Source organism: Protobothrops mucrosquamatus, unplaced genomic scaffold (genome assembly GCF_001527695.2).
Source record: "Protobothrops mucrosquamatus isolate PMUCROS unplaced genomic scaffold, P.Mucros_1.0 scaffold357, whole genome shotgun sequence".
Lineage (NCBI taxonomy): Eukaryota > Metazoa > Chordata > Lepidosauria > Squamata > Viperidae > Protobothrops > Protobothrops mucrosquamatus.
In genome coordinates, this window is record NW_015386692.1 from 671,046 (window position 1) to 696,472 (window position 25,427).

Here is a 25,427-nt window from a genome sequence, read left to right on the forward strand (position 1 = left end):
CTATCTTTAATAAAGCAATGCTTTTTGCAATACTACTGTACACTATTTTTAAATCACGCTTATAGTCATTCTTTTGCCACCCATATACATTTCATAACTGTCTCCCCCATCTGGTATGCCTCACAGCTGATAAATGGGTAGGAACATGGCCCTTGAAATGGATGGAATGGTGGGTCAACGGTGAATTTATTTGGGGAACACCTTCACCAATCTTGGTTGTCTCATTGAGTTTTATTTTCTACTTGATGTTCCGTTTTGCTCTGCTTTCTTTCTTTTTCTTTTTTTTTTTTTAAAAAAACACCCTACCTTGAAATCCTTAATTACTAACTTTAGATGGAGTCCAATTACATTAAAATTTATGGATTCTGAAGTTTGTACTTATATTCTAGGGGCCAATTGCAAACCTGAGCATTAATATACAGTAGAAGCCATGATGAGGGTAACATATTAGCAAATGTATTGGAATAGCCTGTAAGATTTGTAAAATAAAAATTCATACATGAGGGCACAAAGTCCAGAGTTACATAGTCGACTGTAGACCAATCCAAGTTAATATGTTATAGTAAGCAAAAAATAAGCAGAACACATAAAACTTTGCTCCTTACCCCCTCCAACATACAGTGTATCTGTAAATTCAGTTTTGAAGATTTCAGAAATTTTTATCGCTGAACAATAAACCAGTCTTTAAAATTAAAGCCTGTAGTAAAAATCTTATGAAGCTTTACAACGTTCTAACCTTAATTATACAGTATTACAATTTGAGAAACTTTTAAAGATTTTTAATATCAGTTTTCATTCTTAATTATCATGCTTTTTCATTGAATAGAAACAGAGTTCTAGTTTGATTAACAAGAATAGCATTTCCAGTAGATTTAATTTTCTTGAATCATCTTGGCATTCAGTAGCACATAGGGACTATTGAGGAAATACAGGTAACATCGGTTAATTCATATCAAGGCTTCGTTGTTATAAACACAAAGCAGAATTATCTAAGTCAGGGTAGTAGCATTTTTACTATTTGCAACAGCTTAGAAAGCAAACTTTTATTGAAGCATTATGATTTCTGGTACAGATATATCTTTGTACATTTTAATGTTCCATGTCTAACACCAGAGATAATTTTAAACACCAAACATATCCCCCTCCCATTTTATTCAGCCTACTATTCATGAAGATCCATTGAACTGCTTTATTTCTATCCAAGGCTTATGTATAAGTCCTGCATTTCCAGCATTACTTCAAAGAATCTGCAGTTAAACAGATCTCAAGTCAAAGAGTGCTAATGACTTGGAGTACTCATTATAAAAAACATTTGAAAAATTGGCCCTTAAAAAGCAAAAGCACCATAAACTGCTAGGTGCTACAGAGACACAACATTTATTGATTTTGGTAGGAAAAAATGTTCCAATTGCTTGATTTCCAAGCAAGCAGGTTTAATAACATAGAAACACTAAAAAATGTTTCCTTTATAAATACAAAAGGAACAAAACACTCGTAATCAAAAACATAGCCAAGGATTAGAATGACACATCTATAAGACTTTGCTGGTCTCAACAGCTGAAATCCCACAGCATTTGAGGTGACTGAACACGCTCTCTCAGGAACTTGCATTTAATATCCATGAAGCAATATCCATGTCTATTTTGTTACTAATGTATTACATATAAGTGTTTTACATGACTGTATTTAGGCTCCCATATTTGCTTACTGCAGCGAAATCACCCAATGCCTTCTACACCATGTAAAAAAGAACTGCATATTAATTAGGAAGAAACACAGATGAAGTCACAATATTGCTAAATTTAGCTTAAACATCACATGCATTGTTGTCACAGGACATTACAGACTGGAAGGGTCCGTGTTTGAATATAAAGTTAACATTTGAGCCAGCATATTTCGGCAGCTATTTTGTGCAGTAAATCACATTTCACCGTTTTCTACCCGATTTCTCTGCCAAATTACCGTGAAGCGCACCAAGTTCCTAACCAGTTAGGTTCCTAGATGACAAAACTGCATCTGAACTCTGTGAAAAGCCTGGGGTCAATTGTGTCCTTAACTATCAAAATTTTGTTTATATACTTAAAACAGATGTCCAATGACTGCCACCAATTGCTTCAGGTTGCCTTTAAACAAAGGACATGGAGCAAGAATGGGTTTGCCAAAAATTAAACAATTGTCAAAGTAACTTGACAAATAAATACATTTTCACCCATAGGTGAAAAGGTAAAGTGTTAACCACAGCAAATTGCCACTTCAATTCATTGTAAAATTGTATGCAGATCCAATATGATAAAAATTATTCAATATTTTTAAAATGAAAATATCCCACTAAGTGTATCCAGTTTTGTTCTATCAGTTTCAACATCTTAAACTGTGAGTTTTAATCTGTCATTCAGTTGTTGCAAAAATGTGCCAATTAGAAACCCCACATTCAATAATTGTTTTAAAATTTGTTACAGCATACAAATGAAAAAAAAGATAGGCAACTCTTTTAGCTAAGTAAGTCTAGGGGAAATTCTAATGAGGACGAAATCCTTGTCTGTGGGGAATTTTTGGTGATACTTGGAGAAAAACTATGTTGCATGTAAACCTATTTGAGTTGTTTTTATAAATGCTGTAGAGTCTCATACAGTAAAATGTTTCTACATGCGCTTCAGTTTCACAGCAAAAGTGAAATAGAATATCTAAACACAGAAGAGAGTGTTCATGCAATATATCTAAAACTCTGTTATAATAATGCATACAATTGAAAATTATACTATGATTACATCTAGGGCTTTCTGCAACTACGAGGTGGATATGAAAAATATGGCCCCTTGTATCATTTACTAGAAAGCAACCACCACCACCTCTAATGGGTATATTTTTGCGTTTTTTCTTCTTAATTCCTCTTAATCAACTTTGCTGCTTATTCTTGGCAAAACTGGTAAAAACGAAGTTGTAGTCATTAAACTGGGCAATCTGGCGATCAAGACGCTTAAAACCTTCAATCTTCTGGGCTGAAGAAAACACGGTGCGACATTTTGAGCTCTAAAAGAAAGGAAAGGTACTAAAATCTTGGAGAAAACTAATCAAACATAAAATCAGCTTTGGAATATTACAATGCCCTATCCTATATAAGAACTGTTTGTGAGCTGGGTGACAAGAACCACATTTGGTAGGTATAATTATTTGAAAGAACAAGAGAATGAATGTGTGGAAATAAGTTGAGAAATGTTTCACAATAATTTTGAGAGTGATAAGATTATGTAGAAGAAAAAAAATAGAGTAGCAAATAAAACCAATTTGAAAGGATATGTTATTTCCACAATGGAAGATGAAAAGGATAAATTTAAAATGAAATTAACAGATTTAACAATTACACTCAGGAATTATAGAAACCAGGAAAAGCAGTAGAAAAAAATGTATCTGAGGGATTAACTCTATTAAGAACTCAGTAAGAATTCTTGAGTAAGAATTTGGCTTCCCCAAAACCACAGAATATATCTATTAGAAAATATGTACAAGAAAAACGGATCAACCAGATTAATAAACAAGTAGATTATAAGAATATGCGTGCTTGACTACTTATTAAATGTATACTGTATGCAGCAATCTTCTGGATATGTAGAATTGAGATGATCCCTTTCACAAATCAGTTGCAAAAAGATCAGCAAGTTTTACAAGAATGATTCAAAATCATAAAATTACATTAAATAATTTTAAAATCAGCAACTACTACCTCAGAATACAGTGATTATGCAGCTATTGTTAATTTCTGAGAAACTGGTTATGGTGGAAAAAGCCTTAGGTACTCTGCCACAGAACAGTTCTATTTCCATAAACCATCTATCTTAAGGATATGTACAATAATTGAAAATACATATGCCTCAAAGTTTACATCTTTGAATTTCTAGAGGTTGTATAACATTAACTTATAAACATATAAGTTTATAAGGACTGCATTAAATGAGGTAGCTATAGCCATAGGAACATATGCCAAGTAAGTCTGTTATGATGAAATTCAACTACGTTCTGTAAATTGATAAAGATGTTAGTCAATTGGAGGACTTGGAGTTCCTTCTTAACTATTACAGATTCAGTTATTTGTTTATTTCTGTATGGATGGGAACTGGTTACGATTTCTAGTCCCAAACTAAACACAATTATTCAATTATGTGACTTAGGAGTTTTTTAAAAAATATATCTAAAAGAACTGTCCCATGTTCCCAAAAGAAAAGATGTTTTACCTGATTAACGAAGAGAGTTGTCACAAATTTTCCTGGCTTAAAAATGTCTATGACTTTCCTAACTAGGTCATCATAGGATGTCTGATTTATGTTTGTTTCAAAACTAACATATGAGAACTCTGGTTCTGGAGTGATGTGAATAGTCCAATAAGTTCCCTGGAGAGGAGCAAAATAGATAACTTATATTAGTATTTTTAATGTAGTTACATTATTTCTGCAAATACTCAATGGAATATTAAAAAAAATATCATACTCACATCTGTTTTCATCCCATTCATTGAATACCCACAAGGATTGAACATTGTAGCATCAATGACAGAACCTGGTATCAGGTCACGAATTCCACTCACCTATAAAATAAAGAAGATTCATACTGAGGAATATTATTTCAGAAGATTCATGTTATGTCTACCAGAGTTATTGTTCATCCGAATCATTAAACTTTTCTTGTTTCAAAGAGATGAGGTCCCATCTGAGACCCATCTTGTTTCACAGAGTCCTGAAGACCCGGTTCTTTATTAAGAAGGTTGAAGCCCCTTCTGAATAGTGTGCCCATAATTTTTTTTTTGTTATTGTCCAGTTTTACCATTTTTTGCTCCTTTTAAAAAATTATTTGGTTTTATTGTTACTTTTTGTTTTTTGTTAGAGGTATTTCATTATTAAATGTTTAATGAAACATTAAACATTGTTCCAGCTAATATTCTCAGTTACACTGTTTTCCCTTTAGGTATTTTGTTAATTTTGAATTGTGTAAACCAGGGATCTTCAAACTTGGCCCTTTTATGACTTGTGGACTTCAACTCTCAGAATTCCTCAGCCAGCGCAGTGAAGTGAAAGAGAAAGAAGCCTAAGAATAAGTAACTGCGGTTGTGAACTAGATGATAAAATCTCAACCAAAGTCTTTTCTATATTTATAGATGTAACTCTTGTCAAAGCAAAGTTAATAGTAATTAAAGGTCCAGCTGACACAAAGGCTTAATTGCCCCATAGCTACGTTTTAGAATAGTTAGTATTGAGAATTTAATACTTCTTCTGTACTTTACCAAATTTTTTAAAAATCAAACTGAACTGAACTAGAAACTAAAAACCGGAAGACTGGGAATTCTTGTCCTGCCTTTGGCACAAAGCCAGCTAGGTGATTAGGACAAATACTCTTTCATAGAAAGAGAAAGAACGGAATACCACTTCCAAAATCTTACAAAGAAAAAATGTTTAGGCCAGTGGTGGCGAACCTATGGCACGGGTGCCAGAGGTGGCACTCAGAGCCCTCTCTGTGGGCACGCGCGCCGTCGCCCCAGTCCTAGGCCTTCAGCTGGGTTTTATAAAACCTTTTCGCTTTAGGCCTCCGCCGCTGTATAAAAAAAAAAAAGGTTCAATCAATCAGTCAATTTCAACTTCTCGCAGGAAAAAAAAAATCTTGCAGAGTTGGAATTGATTGATTGAACTTTTTAGTCCCACCAAGTCTGCTGTTACCACCGCAGCCACGCCCACCCAATGGGCCACACCCACCCAACGGGCCACACCCACCCGGCACCCGACGATGCATAAGTGGGTTTTGGGTTGCAGTTTGGGCACTCAGTCTGTAAAAGGTTCGCCATCACTGGTTTAGGCACTTGCCAGGAGTCAACATTGACTTGAAGTCACCCTCCTCTCACAAAAAAAACCTCTTGTAATTATGTTTTAGTCCATGAATTACAACCAAGAAAATATTTTAGCTTGCTAAAAGAACCCATCATTTGGAATGCATTCAAATTTGGACTATGTAATTATCTTTACGGAGCTGAGGTACAGGTAGTCCTCAACTTACGACCAGAAATGAACCCAAAATGTCTGTTGCTAAATGAGACAGTTGTTAAGTGAGTTTTGCCCCATTTTATGATCTTTCTCGCCGCAGTTATTAAATGAATCACTGCAGTTGTTATGTTAGTAACATGGTTGTTAAGAGAAGTTGGCTTCCCCATTGACTTTGCTTATCAGAAGGTCGCAAAAGATAATCACATGACTCTGGGACACTGCAACCATCATAAATATGAACCAGTTGCCAAGCATCCTAATTTTGATCACGTGACTATGAATATGCTACAATGGTCATAAATATGAAAAACGGTCATAAGTCACTTTTGTTAGGCTGTTGAACTTCAAATGGTCACTAAACAAATGGTTGTAATTCAAGGACTGATCTGTATCAACTTTCCAAAGGATTTTATTTCTCAAATTTATATCGCTATCCATCTCACAAAAAGTGACATGGATGGTATACAACAGTGTTTCTCAACCTTGACAATTTTAAGGCATGTGGACGTCAACTCTGCTGGCTGTGGAATTCTGGGAGTTGAAGTCCACATGCCTTAAAATTGTCAAGGTTGAGAAACACTGGTATACGACAACAAAGATATAAAACAATAAACATGTCCAAAAAAGTCATTACTAAAAAGATATGGTATACAAAGATTAGATTAAAAAGGGATCCATCTCAAGTTCTTCTTGAACCTATACTGAGAACTGACTTGTTGGAAACACCTGAAAATGAATGGTTGTTCAGGACAAAAAGATCTATTATTTGTTCACTGAATTAATCTAATCTATTTTAATTACCACAATTTAAGACTTACACGAGTGACATCATTTGCAGTAACACCATCTTTCATGTAGAACTGGTCCATAACTGCTGGATCAAGCTCGCTCATCAGAATTTCCAATGTTTGATCTGGCTGACTGATTACTCGACTCTCTGGGAAATCCAGAGTGTACAAGTACCTGTTTTAAAAAAGGAATTTCAGAAAAAAATATTCTAAACTGATATAACAGATTGATACTGCTCCAAATGTTACACTGATAGAAGCAAACTTACCAGCAGTCAGAATTCATACGGCCCATGCAGTATGCTGCTCCATCTGTGGCAGATAAATAAAGTGAAAAGTGGTCTTATACAAAGAACTATCATCTTTTCCTTATGTTGTATTTCCTGGATTAAACCTGACTATATGAACATGTAGATCTATATACCAACCTGTAACTCATAAAGAAATCATGGAACACTGTACCAATAAATGCTTTTAATCAATTTTCTGGCTTTAGATATTTACTATTACATCTTTTTTATCAAGAATTTTTTCCTAATTATTTACTACTGCAGTACATAGTGGTTAAGGCACTAAGCTAGAAACAAAGAGATTTGTGAGTTCTAGTCCTGCCTTAGGCATGAAAGCCGGCTGGGTAACTTTGGATTAGTCACTTTCTCTCAGCCAGAATGGGTGACAAGCTGATCAGCTATTTCTTTTTACAACTAGTGGATCAACACTTGATTGATTAAAGAAAAGAAAAGAGTGGACCCTGCACTTGGGAGAAAACACTAGGCAGAAAGAAAAGTATGTTATGAAGCAAAACAATAACCATACCGTACTTATTGGTATCAAAGTAATTTACTGTAGTTACTATAGTAAGTAGCAGTTTCTTGTTACAGGTGTACAGAATTTTCTTCCAAAGCAGAAAATGAGCTTTGGGTCTGGTGTAGGTATACTTACTCAACCTCTCAATGGTTCCTTAAAGAACTTACACCTTTCCTTGAGCAAATACAAAAGCCACATTAGGGCTTTTCTTAATATGAATACAGAACACATTCAATATTTTGTACGTTAAAACAATTTTTGTTTTATTGTACAAAAATCCTATTCTTTAAAGTTAATGCTAATTCCATACTTGTTTCTATTTTCTTACCTTATTCTACTACCTTCCTATTAGTTACTTTTACAACTATTTCTCTTATTCAATCTAAAAAAGGTCCATGTTTGTGGCTCAATCTCTATGGTTTAGTGCACTGCTTTTTCCCACCTCAACTCTTTCTTAGCTCTTTAAACCAGGGGTGTCAAACTCAATTTCATTGAGGGCCGCATCAGCATTGCGGTTGCCCTCGGGGGCCGGGTGGGTGTGGCCCACTGGGTGGGCATGGGCAGAGTGGGTGTGGCCTATTGGGTGGGCATGGCCAGCTCTACATCGTTCGCGTCAAGGGTGCCTGTGGGGGCCTGGGCAGGAGTGGGACAGATCTAAGGATCTCTGGCAGAAGGGGGTGGGACCAGGGCAAGTGCCAAGGCATGGTCCACTGGAGGAGCCTCACCGTTCCTCTCAGGCCATGCAGGGGGGCTGGATAGTGGTGCGTGCTGCCCGGAGCCCTGGGCAGCAGAGGTCAAACGCCCAGCCTGGCCCTCGAGCACCCGTGGTACCAAGCCCAGCCCCACTTCCCCAAGGGGGCGCCCAGCTGCACTTACCTCCTCCTCAAGGCTGCTGCTGCTGTGCTTGCTCTCCTTACCCAGGTTGCTCATGATGGATACGAGGGCAAAGTCAGAGGGAGACCCATTCCATCTCCATGGGAGGAGACCCGGCTTTGTATCCAAAGCTTCCTTAGCAATAGAATGAGAGACCCCCAGAATAGGCCAGGAGGAGGGGGCAAGGGGATGGTGAAAGGGCAGCAGGGCAGGACTAAGGCAGGACTTCCCTCAGACCCTCCCTCTCCTTCTTTCCTTCCTTCCTAAGTACAGAGTGATGGGAAAATATTTGAGATGAGGGAGGGAGAAAAATAGGCAAGAAACGCAGCTGGGGAAGTGTCACCCTTCATGAGGAATGAAGAAATGCACCATCGCCTGGAAGTGGCCAGCACTTGGCCCTCACCTACTTCACATATCTGGCTTGGTGGGCTCTGGGGGAGGGGATGCCATGAGCAGCGTGAGAGTCAACGTTATCTGCGCAATGCCGCCCAGCCCCCAGCCTGCCCGGTTTCGGCAGGTAGCGAGGTGCTCTCCTCACAGCGCTGAGAGGTTGAGTCAGGCAGCACAAATCTGAAAAGAAGCGCAACGCCGCCCAGCCTGCCCAGTCTCGGCAGCCAGCAGGGCGCTCTCCTCACAGCGCCGAGAGGCTGAACCAGGCAGCATGAATCCAAAAAGAAGCACAATGCCACCCAGCCCCCAGCATGCCCGTTTCAGCAGGCAGCAGAGCGCTCTCCTCACAGCGCCAAGAGATTGAGCCGGGAGGTGCGAAGCTCATCAGCTTTGCACCTTGCTGGCTGCTGAAACTGGGCAGGCTGGGGGCTAGGCAGCATTGCACCACCCGGCTCAGCCTCTCAGCGCTGTGAGGAGAGTGCCCCGCTGCCTGCCAAAACCCCTCCCCTGGAGCCCATCAAGCCGGATATGTGAAGTAGGCGAGGGCCATTTGCTAGCCACTTCCAGGCGATGGTGCATTTCTTCATTCCTCACAAAGGGTAACACCTCCCCCAGCATGCACCCAGGGGGCGGGGCCGACACAGCAGGGGCTGGTTCCTCGCTGGTTCCAGATGGTCTTGTGGAGCTAAGACTGAATGCGTTTCAGCATAGATGGCCACCACAAAATTGTACATTGGCTCCTGGCCGGCCAGGGCCAGGGCCAGGGCCAAGGCAGCGGGGGCCGTTCCCTCACTGTTCCAGGATGGCTTCGCGGGCCACATGAAACCACTTCGCGGGCCGCATCCGGCCCCTGGGCCTTGTGTTTGACATGTCTGCTTTAAACCTTTCCTTTCTCCCCAGGTCTTTAGCTATTGTAGCCAATCCCAGTCCATTTGCATGTGAACTCTTCACTCTTCTGTAGACTGCAAATAGGCTTTTCTTTCCCTCCCAGCACTCTGTTTCTGGAGCTGGTTTGTGGATCTCTGCACCTGGGCTGCTGCACACAGTGAGCTTACTTTGGTTTGCAGACTTGCTTGGATTTGCACACTGGTCAGGCTCCCTCCACTCTCAGCTGGTTCTTCAGCTCCAATAATTACTTTATCTTTTGCTGTCTGGGCACTGTTGCTTAGTTGCTTAACTTTGGGCTGGTGGTTTCTTTTCCCCAGTCTCTTGCTGTCTCCCTGGCTTGACTCCTTTGACACACCCATACCCATGCTCATTTTTGGTTTGTTTTAGGAAACATTCTCCAATTAAGAAGGGGATGGGTCTGTTTTAACTCTCCTTTCAGATAGCACCTGGAATCCCTGGTGGGAAAAGAAATACCTACTCAATCTTGGCGGTGAGCTCACTCTTCCATACCAAACAGTCTTTGAGTTAACAAGGTAATGCACTCTGTCACTATCTCTTTTACTCAAGTTAATAGTTATGCGAACCCAGCTTCTTTAAGGAACCAACAGATACACAGCATGCTCATGTTGGATCCAAAGCACCTTTTGCCACTTCAGATCCAAATAATGCACACCTCTATTTTTTACCTGTAGCACCATTTTCTATACTACTAAGTAGAAGAATTTACAGTATTTCAACAAAATGCATGCTCCACAAATATTAGCATATAAGTCAATTACATATATCATGCCAAAACCAAGATCTGACTGTGTATTAAATTAGGCTTCAGTTACAATTGGCATTTTCATTCTTACTATCATAAACTGATTGGTTATAGCAACAACACTGCATCACTGTTGCACGTGTAAAAATCTTCATGGATAATTGTTTTGGAAAAAGTTAAATAGAATGCTGTACTTGACTGAGCAATCCTCTGCTTTATTATTTTTACTTGTTATATCTTTCCGTTTAGCTATGAAATCATGACTTATTTGAACAGTCTCCTATGCATAAACATTCTGAATAGCCAGATTTTATTTACAATATTGCAAATTGAAGAGATATTAATACATTTACTTACTTGGAAATATTTCATTAAGGAACTCTACTTCTTCCTGGAAATTCCTATGTGGGTACTCTTGGTGGGAAGGCTTCATGAAATTTTTACGTGAATAAAAGAAGCTCTGAGGGAAACCAAGAATTGAAATTAAATAACTATGTTTTCCTCAATTTCACCCTTATATAAAAAGAAATTATCTACTGTACAAGGTTTTACAACTTTATATATATATAGACATGCATCTGTACTTCAATACATGAATGCAGAAATCCCTTAGAAATTCATAAACAATATAATTTGCTACATAAAAGATACCAACGTGGAGTATAAATATTAAAAAGTGGCATCTTTAGAATAACATTTATTCTCAACTGGACAAAATTTCTCAACTACAAACTATTTTTATCTTTCAACGATCTTATGCTATAAGATTACCTGAAGCCTCACATTTATACTCCCCATCCCCAATATTCCTGTTATTGCAAATGAAGAAGCTAAAGGGACAAAAACACAAGCTCTGCTTAGGCACAACAGTGTGGTTTATATTTACCTAAAACCAGAGAAGGTAGATGACTGGGATGATTATGCATACATGTATGGTAAATAACTGTGAAATAGCAATAGCTTTTATATTTCTTCAAATAAGGATAATCTTTTTTGTTATTATAAAGTTTCAAAATGATTGGTTCATGACATATTTATATAATGAAGAACAGAATTGATATTTAAGGACATAGTCAATGAATATATATTATTAGCATTTTAAGTGGATTTTTTTGGTCAGGAAGTATGTAAAAAGTACAGTTGGATATAATGCGCCTGCTTGCGGTTTCAGCAAGAGTATAGAAAAGGAGAATCAAGAACTTTAATAAAATATATGCCAATTATCTTAAGGGAGTGCTCTTAGATCTTTCCTTCTCCTCCTGACCATTTTACAAGCCTCATATTGAAGCCTCCAATGGCATCAGTTGAATATCCCCCCACCTTAAAGCCAACCTATTTGAGGCAATATCCTTATTTCATCTTTACTATGAAAATGGATTATCTGATTAAGTCTGTGCTCCCACTTAGAAGTTGGCATCTTATGTCTTAAAGATGTGGCATTTTATTCAGCATTTTCAAAAAGATGTTATTTTCTCTTCCTGCTGCCCCCAACTCAAGTCAAACAAAAAATCTGAATCTCTCCACTCCGTCTTTATGAAGATGAGCTACCTCAGGCAACCTTTGATAGGCATATGCATTTATGTCAGAGGTGGGGTAAAATAAGTTTAAAAGCTTTCAAAAAAATATTGTGCAAACTGGTCATGTGTCACCAATAAAATTATTAGCAATTACTGATCAGTGATTTTGTACTGTATGTCATCCTAAAAATGGGAATCTTTGTGGGCTTTGTGTTGAGACACTCGCCGATCTAAGATCCCAGAAGCACTGAAACCTCAGTGAAGTGTTTAAGTGTATGTCTGCATAAACCTTTGACTACTGACAAAGCTGCATCTCCAGCAACCTTAAGATGACATTCATGAGTGGCAGAGCAACACAAGAGTGGAGACAAGATAATATGTAGTGCAAAGAAAGACTGAGTGTGAATGAGATATGAAAATCCCAGAAATATCATCTATGGGGAATTAACCTGAAAAACATTTCTTACATATTGTACAATAATAAAATACTACTAAATGCTCAGTATTTAGTACTGATATATTTTATAAATATATACCAAAAAATAAGTCAATATACTATTTAATATATAACGGATAGTTAACAACTTTCAAGATGTCTCAGCATTTTGTTTTGTTTTGTTTTCTTACCTGAATCGAGTCAAACCCACAGTACTCTCTAGCAAGCTCTAATAGGGGAACCAGTGCCTGCAGTAAGAGGGTGGTACCACATGTCTTCAAAATGAAACGTCTCTTGGAGACAAACATGCTACTCTCACTGAAAAATACAAATGATATAATTAATATAGTTCATTCAAAATTCATTCATGGATTTTGGAAATTCCAAATCTATTTGAAAATAGTCCCTTAAAACTGCTTTAGTCACTTAGAAATTAGAGACACAAAAATATTGGCTTAGTCAATACAGATCTCTGTTCTTTTGATAATTCTGTAGGTATGAAAAGATTCATCTCATATACTGGGCTTTAAATCAAGTAGATTTCTTACACAACTACTCTTTGTATAAATGGTGCAACATGAAACATTCCTTTTTTTCTACAGTAAGAAGTTCCTGCAGGCTTTGATGCTTTCATCAAAATAACAAAAGTAGCACAGTGCTGTTCTGATACAAACTACCCCCTTTTAGATATGCATGCATCACATAAAAAAGGTCAAACTTGCATTATGCTATAGTGACACTGTTTTCATCATTTGTCCCTTTTGACCCTTCCACACCCAACTGGGCAACTCTGATTAGAGAGGTAAGAGGTATGTAATCCTGAGGTAAGGAAATATGTCATAATGCATTAAAAGAGATTTCAAAATACAGGTATTGAGGTAAATATTAGACTCAGAATGGTGATTAATACTTAAGAGTATTAAACCAAGTTTGAATCTTTATTTAACCATGGAATTCTTTGGATAACTTAGGCTATTAATTCATTCACGTGAACCTATTTGATAATACTGTTATTGAGATAACATTAAGAAGAACCCCGTGTAATCCATCTTGAACTCTTTGGAGGAACAGCAAGTTATTACAAAATAAATATAAGGATATCCTTTCATAGATATTGCTGATTTTGAAAGATACTTCTGTAATGTTGAAAAACCATAAGGAGTTCTAAGATGGCGGTGCCTGGATCGGCTGCAGCTGCAGTGGCTCTCGAAGGTGAAAAGGTTATGGAGGGATAGAAGGGATATAGGCCACATGATCGGGAAGGTTTTAATGTGTTTGAGCAACGTGGTGGAACTAAAGTAACATACGACCGACAATCTTTGCTGGCGTGGCAATCTGTTGGTGAGACTATTTAAAGTCATTGGCGCTGTTTGAAATTGTTCTGCCGGCAGCAAGATCTGACTGCTGGCCCAGCGACGGATTCTATTGCAAATCAGGGCTGTTTCCAAAGGAGGCAAAGGAGGAGAGGTCCCAGGGCTTATGGAGCGAAGGAATTGGATGAGGCTGTTGGCAGGCCCAGAGGAAGAGAGAGAGGCTTTTGGAGGAGTTGGTGGTGGTGGCAGCGTGCTCCAGAGGCGAAAAGAAGCAAGGCCTCTTTAAGGAAGGTGGAAGAGACAGGATCAGAAAAAGAAAAGAAGGCAAGGTTGTCATGCAGGAATACCAGCTGATTTGAGGGCTAATCCACACGGAGCTCCGTTTCCATCTGTCCTGTTTGCCATCGTTCGCTCCCTAGAGACTAAAATGGATGATCTGAAACTTGAGCTGGCCACGAACAAGGAGTGTATATCGGAGGTGGTGACCCTTTGAGAGCAGTATGCAACGAAATTTCATTTTGATGTATGCCGATTGGTGTACTTTCAAAGTGACAATAAAGTTATTGTTGTTATTATTATTATTAACAATAACAACAGGTATTGTGGACAAAGCACTATATCATGTTAACCAAAATAAAATTTAAAGAGACAAAGAAAAAAGATTGTGACATATGAAAGCTAGTACCCCTAATTTGTTTTTCAATTTGAAATTATTTCTCTAAGATGGCACTTTCTATAGGTCTTAAAACTCTCCTTCAATAAGCTAGAATTCTTTCTTTTAAGAATATCTCACACAATTATACTAAAATGCTACTTATTATGCTAACAATTTGGCTTATTCTGCAGTAAAGATGTGATAATAATGATATACAGCTAATATCTTCTGAAGGTGCTATAACAAATACTGCATTATTAAGATTTTCATTACATTGTATCTAGTATTACAACAAATAATAAATTGATTTCCACCTTAGGTTCTGTAATTCTATCACATTCTTAACTTGCTTAACCATCAGCATATGAGCCTAGTATCAATTATTGATCAAGGTGCTGTGGATAATTAAATAATAATATTTAACAATAAATGCCTCTTGCTGCATTTTACCCAGTTCTGATATCTTTCACTTCTTTTTCATACAATTGCTTATGGAAACATCCAATTTACTTCATTACTATAATACATAATGATTGTTTTCATCACATGCTACAAGATACATGAATAGGTATGGCTGACAAACTTCAAACTGCATGACTATTTAAAACATTCAGACAATACAACACAAGTTCAAAGAAATCAAATTGAGATATAGGTATATTGCACTTACAATGATGTTAGTATTCTTTCAAAAAATTATTATGTAATATATTAATATTTAATCTTAATCTTAAAATGAACATTTAATACTGATTTTAATATTTGAAAAACAAATATTAATTTGATATATTAATATTTTAATAAAGCCTTGACATAGAAAACTCTTATTATAATAATGTTGGAATGAAAGTCTTTTGTCTGTGCAGATGCAGTTTGAAAAAAAAAAGATCATTATGTATTTGTCCACAAATTATAAATGGGGTGTTTTTAGAGCCCACCCCCTTGTGAAAAGTACCTTCCACATCACATGCAATATAATCAACAGTTAAGGAAGTACTTTTTTCTGAACTCTAACCTATATTACATGAAATGATTCTATTTACACGATAGGACTACTTCATATAACATGGAGAGGAACATTTTCTATTACAAATGTTTATGGAGATTTTCAATTATCCAAGTCATGGTTGTCCCAAAAGTGCTTTTCAAAAGGCAACTGGACTTTTTTGTTTCTTTCCTTGAAAATGTTTCGCTTTTTATCCAAGAAGCTTCTTCAGTTCCTTGAAGAGAACTGAAGAAGCTCATTGGATGAGAAGCAAAATGTTTTCAAGGAAAAAAACCAAGAAAGTCCAGTTGCCTTTTGAAAAGCACTTTTGGGACATTTTCTATTATAACTTGATATTGAAAATTTATTCCCAATCCCATTTTCAAAAATAAGAACACTGGTGAAGACTGAGAATATTTAAAAATTGTGATTGTACAACAAGGAATACATTTATACTGTTTGGGAGTCTGTAAAAATGAGATTTTACTATAGCCTGGGAGCTATGCAGAGAATGACCTTTCTTTCTGCCAAATAGGTAAACCTCCAAAAGTGGAATCGTTTCAAAAGGGCGTATCCTGCAGTTCTTACTTGTTAGACAAGTTTCTAACAACAAAAAAGCAGTTTCTGAAATAGTCCAGTCCTAAGCCATATAGAATTTTAAAACTCAGTGCATATCCCTTAAAATAGACAGCTAACTAGCACAGATCTTTCACTTTCAACAAACTTCCCCAGAATAGGTTGAACCTCAGTCCTCAAGGGCTGGAGGATTGAATCCAATAATTCAACACTGTTTATATTTAAGCTCATTGTATTGTTCCTCATCTAGATCACTCCTGAATTCATTCAAAATTTAACAGTACTGTTCCTTAGAAATGGATGATAAAGTCAATAGTTCAACTTTAAATCTCTATGAGTCCCCCCTACCCAATTATCATGTAGGTTTTATGGGACAAAATGAAAATCATATACTGTATATTGGTTAGTAGTTCCCCAGCACATTTTTTGACATTTTCTGAGCATAAGGGCTGGGGGTCCCCAAGATACATTACAATCAGAAAATTGAGATAAAGTCAGTGTTAAATGTTACTAGAAGAGGCACAGAAATCTAGGTAAAGTACTCAGACCATATTCCACCAGTCGAATAACCTATATCCATTTCCACCATGGCTTATCCTTTAAGGCACGGGTCGGCAACCCGCAGCTCCGGAGCCGCATGTGGCTCTTTGAGCCTTCTCCTGCGGCTCCCAGCCTCCTCCGCCATTTGCAAAGAGAGAGACAGAGACAGAGAGAGGCACTTGCGCTTCCCTTCTCTCTCTCTCTCTCTCTCTCTCTCTCTCTCTCTCTGTGTGTGTGTGTGTGTGTGTGTGTGTAAAAAAGAGAGTGGCCTCACGCTGTTCTTGGACAAGCTGACAAGCTTATTGGGCGGGGCTCCTGCCTTTGCTGTGTCGAAGCAGGAAGCAGCATCTCTCTCTGTCTCTCTCTCTCTCACACAGAGAGAGAGAGAGAGAGTGGGGGAAGAGGACTGGCAGACCAAGGGCAGGAGAGAGCCAGCCCAATAAGAATGTGTGTCAGCTTGTCAGAGGACAGCGTGAAGCCAGCTTGCCAGGTGAGCAGAAGATCGGAGAGAGGGGGGGGGGGAAGAGAGAACACGAACTCATGCACAGCAGCCTCTATTTCTTTTTAATTAAACTCTTCAATCAAGCTCCCCCCCCCTCCGGTATGTGCACGCGCACAATTTTTGCAGCTCCCAGTGTTTTCTTTTCTCTGGGAAACGGGTCCAAGTGGCTCTTTGAGTGTTTAAGGTTGCCAACCCCTGCTTTAAGGCAACCATTTTAGCCTCTGTATATCCTTACCAAAAACTGTTTAAAAATGGGTATGTACAGTATTACCCAGATGTGTCAGAAACTGCAATGTTACTCCTTTTGTGCCACTTTCTCCATAAACAAAAAAATTTAGTTTGCTTAAAAGTTCATAGCATACCATGATATGATCTCCTCAATAATTTTTATAACTACCTTGAGGCAGGGGAACACTCCCCATCAACAGGGAAGCATTGATAAATATAATGGGATCAATCACATCCTAACCAGTTAGTCAAGAAGGCTAACTGAGCAACTGGTATACCTCAGTGCCATTGTAATTTCAAGCAGCCACTAAATGAATGGTTGTAAGTTGAGGACTACTTGTACATTGCACATCACTTTATACTTTTGTAGCAAATAAATATTTATATAAAACTTTAATACATTAAAAACAAGGCCATTCTTTGTGTACAGGAATTTTATTTACTTACCTGAGTACATAAGCTTCCTGCTTGTCAGTTTTTGTCACACTTATGATCAAACAATGCACATTCTCCAGAAGTTTGTCCCACTCAAACCTGCCAAAAAGAAAACAATAAAGAAAATATGTGAACTTCACAGTTTTTTAAATAAGAGGGGATTATGTATTGAATCACAAAAGGTCAAACTACATTTCAATGTCAAAAAGGAAACTTAACAGAATGTGCAAACTATTGTACAATATCTATAGACTTAGCTTAATAGTAATATAATTATCAACCTCATTATTAATTAAAAAACTTATGTTTAAGAAATTATGCCAAGCAAGGACAACGTGGAAAGTCAGAAATTATTATTTGAATTTGTAAACTTACTTGAATTTTATGGATTCTTGGTAATTTATATTACCAATTTCTTGGAAACCATTTTATTCTCCTGATCTTGGCATACTGAAATACTGCAATTTTCCTATAAACCAAATTTAATGCCTAGTTTTGACCTTGTCCAATGCCCTTTGATACCAGTATACAAGTGTCAAAGCTTTAGGCACTGGTAGTAAATTTAAACTATGTTATAGAGTTTGATGTCACCACCATAGTTCATGACTTCAAAGGAGAAAAATGTGCAGTTTATTTAAATTTAAAACTTATATGGACGTTACAAACTATAAAGACATTACAGTACTCAGATAATCACAATTACTCTTAATTTTGAATATTTGATCAAGTATATTGTTACATTCTACTAGTTACATCATATTGTTCAACTATCTGAGTCAGTCATTCTTTCTCCACCAACACACCTAATAGGATTGTTGTTCTAGGGAAAATAGGAAGAGGAAAGGGTTATTTATAAAATAACTTGCTGCCTTGAGTTATTTATAAAATTAATAAAGGGGTATAAATAAAATAAATATCTATCCCAGATTATCTGGAATAATTCTTATTTCCTCAGAATTGGGTGAAAAAACACTATATAGATCTCATGAACACTTTCAAACTCCCATCAACCATTTCATGCACACATGCCAAGCCTGTCACACTTCACAGCAAGCCAAATACCTCAGTCATTATCGTAAGACAGAACTGAGGATAAACTAAGTTGTCAGACAGAATACTAATCCTTTGACTGGTTTTATAGGATTAAACCGTACAGAACACCTCTATACTTCCTAGTGGTTGTATACAGGAAAGCAAGAGAGTTCTCTTATATTAAAGACCACATATTTCTTTCCTGTATTAAGTAAGCTCACCCTACTCTTCTAGAGGCATGCACAAAATAGAAAATGTGTTTTGTTTAATACAGCAAACAAGTACACATTGTGGCTTGATGTTCCCCTGACTTTTCCAGATGGGTCATGAGCTGACTGAACTGAATCGTTGAATACTTTATTTGGATTTGGTCTGTGCATGAAATGTTTTGCACACCCTTATGCTTCTTTAAATAATGACCAACTCATAGGAAATGGCAACCCTATCTATATTTTCTTGGCAGGAGGTACAGTACTGTTTAAAGGTCTACATAATTCTGGCTGACTCAATAGCTTGTTTGCAGTCACTACACTCTTACAGGAGAGCTGTGTGTTTTCAAAACTGACTGCTGACTTGCTTACATTCTTGCTTCAGCAGTTGAGCCTTGCAAAACAAGATCACGCTCCTTCTTAAATTTCCTCAGGAAACAAAAGACATAGGGATAACACCTACTTTCTCAGACTAGGCAATTTACAATCCATACCAGGCTCTTAAAAAAAATGAGGGGACAATGAATTATGCAGAAAGCTACTGGATTAATATCAAATTGCCCAGAAATATGAAATCATAGCCATTTCACTGCTGCCAAGTTAACAAATCCCAGCAATATTCCTCACTTGCCATCCTGGAGGGCCGTTAAGTTCTCTAACTCTAGAATATAGGGGAAAATGCACACATTATGTCTAACCAAGATTGGATAGCTACCATGCATCTCTGAAAGTTAGAAAAACATCTGTTCATAATATTATGATGAGAGGGGTGCTTGTTACTGGAAATAGCAATACTTTTTGTGCTTAGCGAAAAGAGTTTTATGGTTGAAGCCGGTCTCAAAAAAAAAAAAAAAAAGACTGAGTAATTCAGGACTGGAGTTCATAGAACATTTTTGTTTTAACATATTTCTTGTCATACAAATATCAAAAACACCTCAGGGTATTTCAGCATGTTACATCTGCACTTGCCATGAACCTTGTGCCGGTTATCCATTGATTTCTGGATGATTTGAAATGTTAATTTTGACCTGCAAATCTTTTTATGGCTTAGAACTTGGGTATTTATAAGACTGCTTACTGAACTCCAACCTGAACAGATCCATCTGATTAAATTAAAAAGGGGAAACTGCTCTTACTCCCCCTCCCCCCTACAGAAGGGAACTAAAACCCAAAGGTGTTGCTGTTCAGTAGTAGTTCCAGTCCTATGGAACAATCTCCCAATAGAGACCAAAATGGCTCCCTCCTTCATGGATGCAGAATAGCAGAAGCAAAAATGTTCTATTTAGTTTTATATTTACCTTATTTTTATCTTGACTTATTAGATGTTATGTTTTCTTTTCCTTTATTTTATAAGCACACACAAGCTTGGAAGCAAATACTGAATGTATTAAATCAGCTTATGAAGATTAGCCATATTTTGTGTGATTTATACAAAATAAAGTTTTCTTAGTTCAAGAGGAGTGGATTTCCAGGGACAAGATCAGGCAATGGAAGTTTTCAAAGAACGGTTATTTGATATGGAGTCCTTGGTGATCTCTGACCTTGGTTATTTGCTTGCAGACATTTTATTACCCAACTAGTTAACATGATCAGAGCTCAACTGGGTCACAGTAAATTTTATTTCAAGCTAGCATTATGTTTGGATCAACTTATAAATATGTATCAGAGGGCCTTCACACTACCAGAGTTTAATATCTTACTGTCAACAGTGTTGGAGAGTAAATACTGCAAAATCCCATATGATGGAAAACTTTGTCCTTATAAAGATGGGCATATTAAATTACAGGGTCATGCTCTGCTTTACTGTAATTTTTACCAAGACATTTGTAATGAGTTATTAAAGCATCTTCTTAGCCCATTTCCAGGTTGGACAAACAAATTCTATACACAGTAGTGTCTTTTGGCAGATAATAAATTCCAGGGAAACTTTTACTGTCAAAAAGTAGCCTATAGAATTCATGTATTGATGATAGCAGTCTAAACACAAGAACAGACTTTTACTATATATGCTATATTACATTACATAATTTCTTGTATGCAATTTTGGTCTATGACCCATCATAATTTTTAGTAATTCCTGTAGTAGCATTTGGGATATTATTGAAACCATCAGAGTAGGTGCTGACATTCTTTATGAATAATCTTTTATAGGGAAACACATACAATAGTTGTCATCCATAGAAAAATGAACAAATTCCTAGTAACTTTTAATTAAACATTTACCAGAACTATTGAATAGGCACACTGATATTTAACATTCCATTAAAAATTGATCTGCACTAAATATATTAAAAATCATTAAATCTGTAATAGATTAATTCAAACAATATAGAACTGTCATATAAAACTAAATTATTCTACTGCATTCTTGGTATACCTAGGCGTATTGTAGTTTGAAGTCAAAAATATACAAACCCAATTATTGTTTATATTTTTGCACAGTAGGCAAAATGATTCATAATGCAACTCTTACCTAATGAGATTTGACATGGCCTTCCAAACTGACTTTTTTTAGTTTATCATGGTGATCATATTTACAAATGCAAGTAAGATATGGTAAAGATGTTAAATTGTATGGATTTTACAGAGAGCAGATTTTGTTTGATCAGATATTATTAACCTCTGATGGAAAACTAATTAAGAAAATGTATGACTTTTTATTGAATTTGAAAATGGAAGATGAACAAGTAAAAGAAACAATGATAATATGGGCAAAGAATTTTGGATACAATATAGATTTAGAGAAATGGCAAAGCTTGTGGGAAAGAAATTATAAATTGACAATGTCAACTTCTTATAAAGAAAACTTATATAAAATGTTTTATAAATGGCACTTGCCGCCAGCAAGATTAGCAAAAATGTTTAAAAATATGTCAGATACTGGAAATGTAATCACAAATCAGGTACTTATTATCATGTATGGTGGACATATCTTAAAGCAAAGAGATGTTGGACAAAAATACATACTTGGCTGGAAAGGATATTGGGAAAACATGTAGATTTTAAACCTGAACTTTTTTTATTAGATATAATGCCAGAAAAGCTTGACAAACAAACTATATATTTAATTTTATATGTGATAACAGCGGCAAGAATTATATTCACACAATATTGGAAAAATGAAGTAACACCACCAGAGGAAGAAATAATTAAAAAAAATATTAGACTATGCTGAAATGGACAGACTTACTCTGAGGTTGAAAGAAAAAGAAGAGACAGAATATTTTCAAACTTGGGACTTATTTTATCAATGGCTGGAAAAATGAACAAGAGATTAGGAATTTAATTTGTATTAGTGAATGATAAACTCAGACAACACTATTTATTGAATAAGTACTTTTGAATTATTAAAAAACTCAATAAAAACTTATAAAAAAACAAATTGACTTTTTTTTTGCTTCAGAAAAAAATCTGAAGTTACAAATGCACTAATTATTGCAAGAGCACTCCACATAAGTGATTCATTGGCAGAGTAGCTCCTGCAGTTCACTATTCTTTGCTAACAAAAAATACAAATACATAAAGTTACATAAAGTTGAGAACAGATATCAATTTCTATAAGGCAGTTTTCTTTCTATCCAAGCTATCCATTATTTCTTTGGTGTTCCTAGCACATTAGCAGTACATTATTAGAGAAGAGTAAGAATAAGCATACATAGAAAGGGTACATTGTTCCAGTTTACCTTTAATTATTCTCTCTGCTAAATGTAGCTCATTCAAACATGCATATAGACCAAGCATTGTAATTTTCAAGTGTCTGAATTCTATTGAAGCGGATTCAAGCTATTATTTCCTACGTGCAGTGCAAGTAAAATACAAGTACTATTACTGTGTATTTAAGGCTGTAGAGAATACAACCCTTCCCCCATGACTGTTGAGGAGCTGGCGCCTCCTCCACATTCCTGAAATGCCCACTAGATGACAGTCCCATACCCAACCCTTAAAGTAACACTAAAAAGTAATGCTTGATCTCATTAATGGAGGAGAGGCCTTTTCATCTGGAGTTTTAAGCCTGCCGCTTATTTAACTCAATCTGCAACCTTTTTTAAACACAGGAGGGGCTTCTGTCTATCCCATTGTATTGCCCGAATTCCAGAAAGGCAAATGCATACATAAAATCTCAATACTCCAGCCACTGTCTATAGTCATGCTCTTGCTAACTCTGTAAGGAGCAAAAAAAAAAAAAAATAATCCATAAATTCTACAGAAACATCCTTGCCAGCTTCCCCAACAGCCTGCATTATTTTTTTAATAGAACTTGGAAGAAATCAGAAAAAAAACTGAAGAAACTCCTCTGCTTCCTCGACAAGGTTTCCGTCAAGAATCAGATAACTAAGCTGCAGCCAGTTTCAGAGAAAAAGAACTAGTAGTCCACGAACCAAGCACAGTCCACCCTTAAAAGATCATGCTGGTGCAGAGATATCCGTGGATGCCCTGCCCGCCACTTGTGATGGCCAGCTTGGTAGAGGTAGGGTTCGTTGAGTGCTTATACCAACAAGCAATTTACTAGCCATCTACCAATTCGGTTCCGATCAACACTGCGAGAATCCCGGTGGCCCTCGACCTTCCCACAGGATCAAACACCCCCTTCTGCATAAGACACACTTCTGCTCACACTCCGTTGTTAACGAGCGCAAAGCCAAATAAGGGAACCCCCTCGTGAAAGCCCGCCATGCATTGGTAGTAAATATACGGGGGGGGGGAGAAGAGAGAGAGAGACACGACGACCGGCAATCGCCGAGGCCTGCTTTAATTTAAAAGGACAGGAACGAAAGGTCACGTCCCGCCTTAGCAAGGTCACAACTCCGCCTTTTCCGACGTGAACTGCTCTTCTGTTTAAGTTTCCCTCAGAGCGCCGGCCTAGTGGGAACTTAAAAAGGCCTGCCATCAGCCACCGCACGCTGAGGCCAGGCCTGCATGCGACAGGGGAACGTTGGTGGCCGTTACTGAAGGGGCCGGGCTCGCTCGATCTCCCCCTCCCCCCTGCCCCCCTGAAGGCCGTCCCGGTGAAAGTCCCTCCCTCCCTTTGGAGCCGGCGGGCCTCGTCCCTCCCTCGCCTCGCGCAAACACAACGCAGCCCTGAATGGAGCAGCCGCCATGCCCGCCCCTCTTCCCCGGCCATTAGCTTCGCTCGCTTCCCGCCCAGCGGTGCGGCGTGACGGGCTCTTTACCAGGGCATGCGCGCCACCGGCCTGGCATATTCCCGCACTCGCTCGGCTTGCCCCCTCCATCTTCTTCCACCCGCCCGTTTCCACCGGCTCTCCTGCCGGTTCCCAACTCACCTGGGAATGGTGCGGAGGTCGCTGGAGCCCTTGCTCTGGTGCGGCTCCTGCGGCGAGGGCTGTTGCCAGGCGAACCACACCTCCAGTAGCTTCTCAGTCCCTTCGAAGAAGTGTGCACCGTTCTCCTCCATCATGGTGAGACAACTCCGCAAAACCAACCACAGAAATTAAACGACAGACACCCCCCCCGACCAAACTGCTGCTGCCGCCGCCGCCGCCGCCGCCCTCCTCACCTACACCAGCTACAGCTGATATGACTGTTGCTTCTAGGCAGGGCCGCGGCGCCTTCTTGGTGTCTCAGCCCGTCCCAAGCAGGTTTTACCTTGGATAGGGCAGTAATCTTATATTAAGTTATAAGATAAAATACGTGTGTGTGTGTATGTGCGCGCTCATATATAAATATATATCAGCGAGCGGTTGCAGAAAGGGTGGCGGGTTATTAGGGTCCTTTGGGGTAGGGGAAGGAGGGAAATGGAAGGCAAGAAGTGCGGAGTAGGCAAGCGAGCAGGCGATGCGGTGCGGTGCGGTTCGGTTCCTTGTATTCCGTGTGTTCCCGTTACAGAGAAGAGCATTGAGCGAGCGCTAGCTAATGTCGCCGGCCATACTGTGGAAGCGAAGTAAAGGAAGCCACGCAGAGTTTTTATAACCGCACAGGTACAGGGGGTCTGCTGCTATTGGATTTCCGCTCGTAAGGCCCGCCCACGTCCTTCGCTGATAGGGCATTCTAACTGTCTGACAGGCACTAGGAGCTCGTCCCAGTTTGTTGGCTGTTCCAGCTCGTGCGGTCTCCGCCGAGGTGCGCTGTAGATGGCTCCGGCTGGCACATGCAAGAGCTTGAAACAAGCAAGCAAGAAAATATCGGCAGGGAGTTATTCTTTTTTAAAAGCCGACACAAAAAGAACAGCGAATGCCTGTATGACATAGTGATCAAGAGATCCGTTTCTGAAAGACGCTACGGCGCTGGTTGAAATTTACTTTGAGTTAACAGAATTCCCAAAATCACTATTGTTGCTGGGGGTTTCTAAAATTCAGTCACAGTGGATGAGTAAAATAAGACCTGTATGTGTTTGAGAAACAATTATTTCTAAAAAAAAAATAAAGAGCGCGTGGGAAATGTGTTAACTGATGGAAGAGTGTATTTGTATATAAAACTTCCTAGAGACTTCTGAATAAAGAAACATTGAA

At 38.2% G+C, this 25,427-nt stretch overlaps 1 protein-coding gene across 1 annotated transcript; it reads right to left on the minus strand.

The window, feature by feature from the left end:
- Positions 1-434: 434 nt before the first annotated feature.
- On the minus strand, positions 435-24,439 carry AMD1 (adenosylmethionine decarboxylase 1). The gene is made up of 9 exons (XM_015815639.1): positions 24,243-24,439; positions 17,732-17,818; positions 12,677-12,803; positions 10,890-10,992; positions 7,081-7,123; positions 6,842-6,986; positions 4,487-4,579; positions 4,230-4,385; positions 435-3,030 (listed from the first exon to the last, which is right to left on the minus strand). The coding sequence occupies exons 1-9, from the start codon at positions 24,374-24,376 to the stop codon at positions 2,896-2,898; spliced, it is 1,023 nt and encodes a 340-aa protein (XP_015671125.1). The 5' UTR covers positions 24,377-24,439; the 3' UTR covers positions 435-2,895.
- Between the last annotated feature and the right edge of the window lie 988 nt (positions 24,440-25,427).

What these genes read in the sequence shown, in the direction of transcription:
- AMD1 (XM_015815639.1), bottom strand. Translation starts at nt 24,376, where the DNA reads ATGATGGAGGAGAACGGTGCACACTTCTTCGAAGGGACTGAGAAGCTA. An exon ending in CGTATGAATTCTGACTGCTG is followed by an intron (nt 6,987 to 7,080) that starts GTAAGTTTGCTT and finishes TTTTTAAAACAG; the next exon opens with GTACTTGTACACTCTGGATT. An exon ending in TGAATGGGATGAAAACAGAT is followed by an intron (nt 4,386 to 4,486) that starts GTGAGTATGATA and finishes GCTCCTCTCCAG; the next exon opens with GGAACTTATTGGACTATTCA.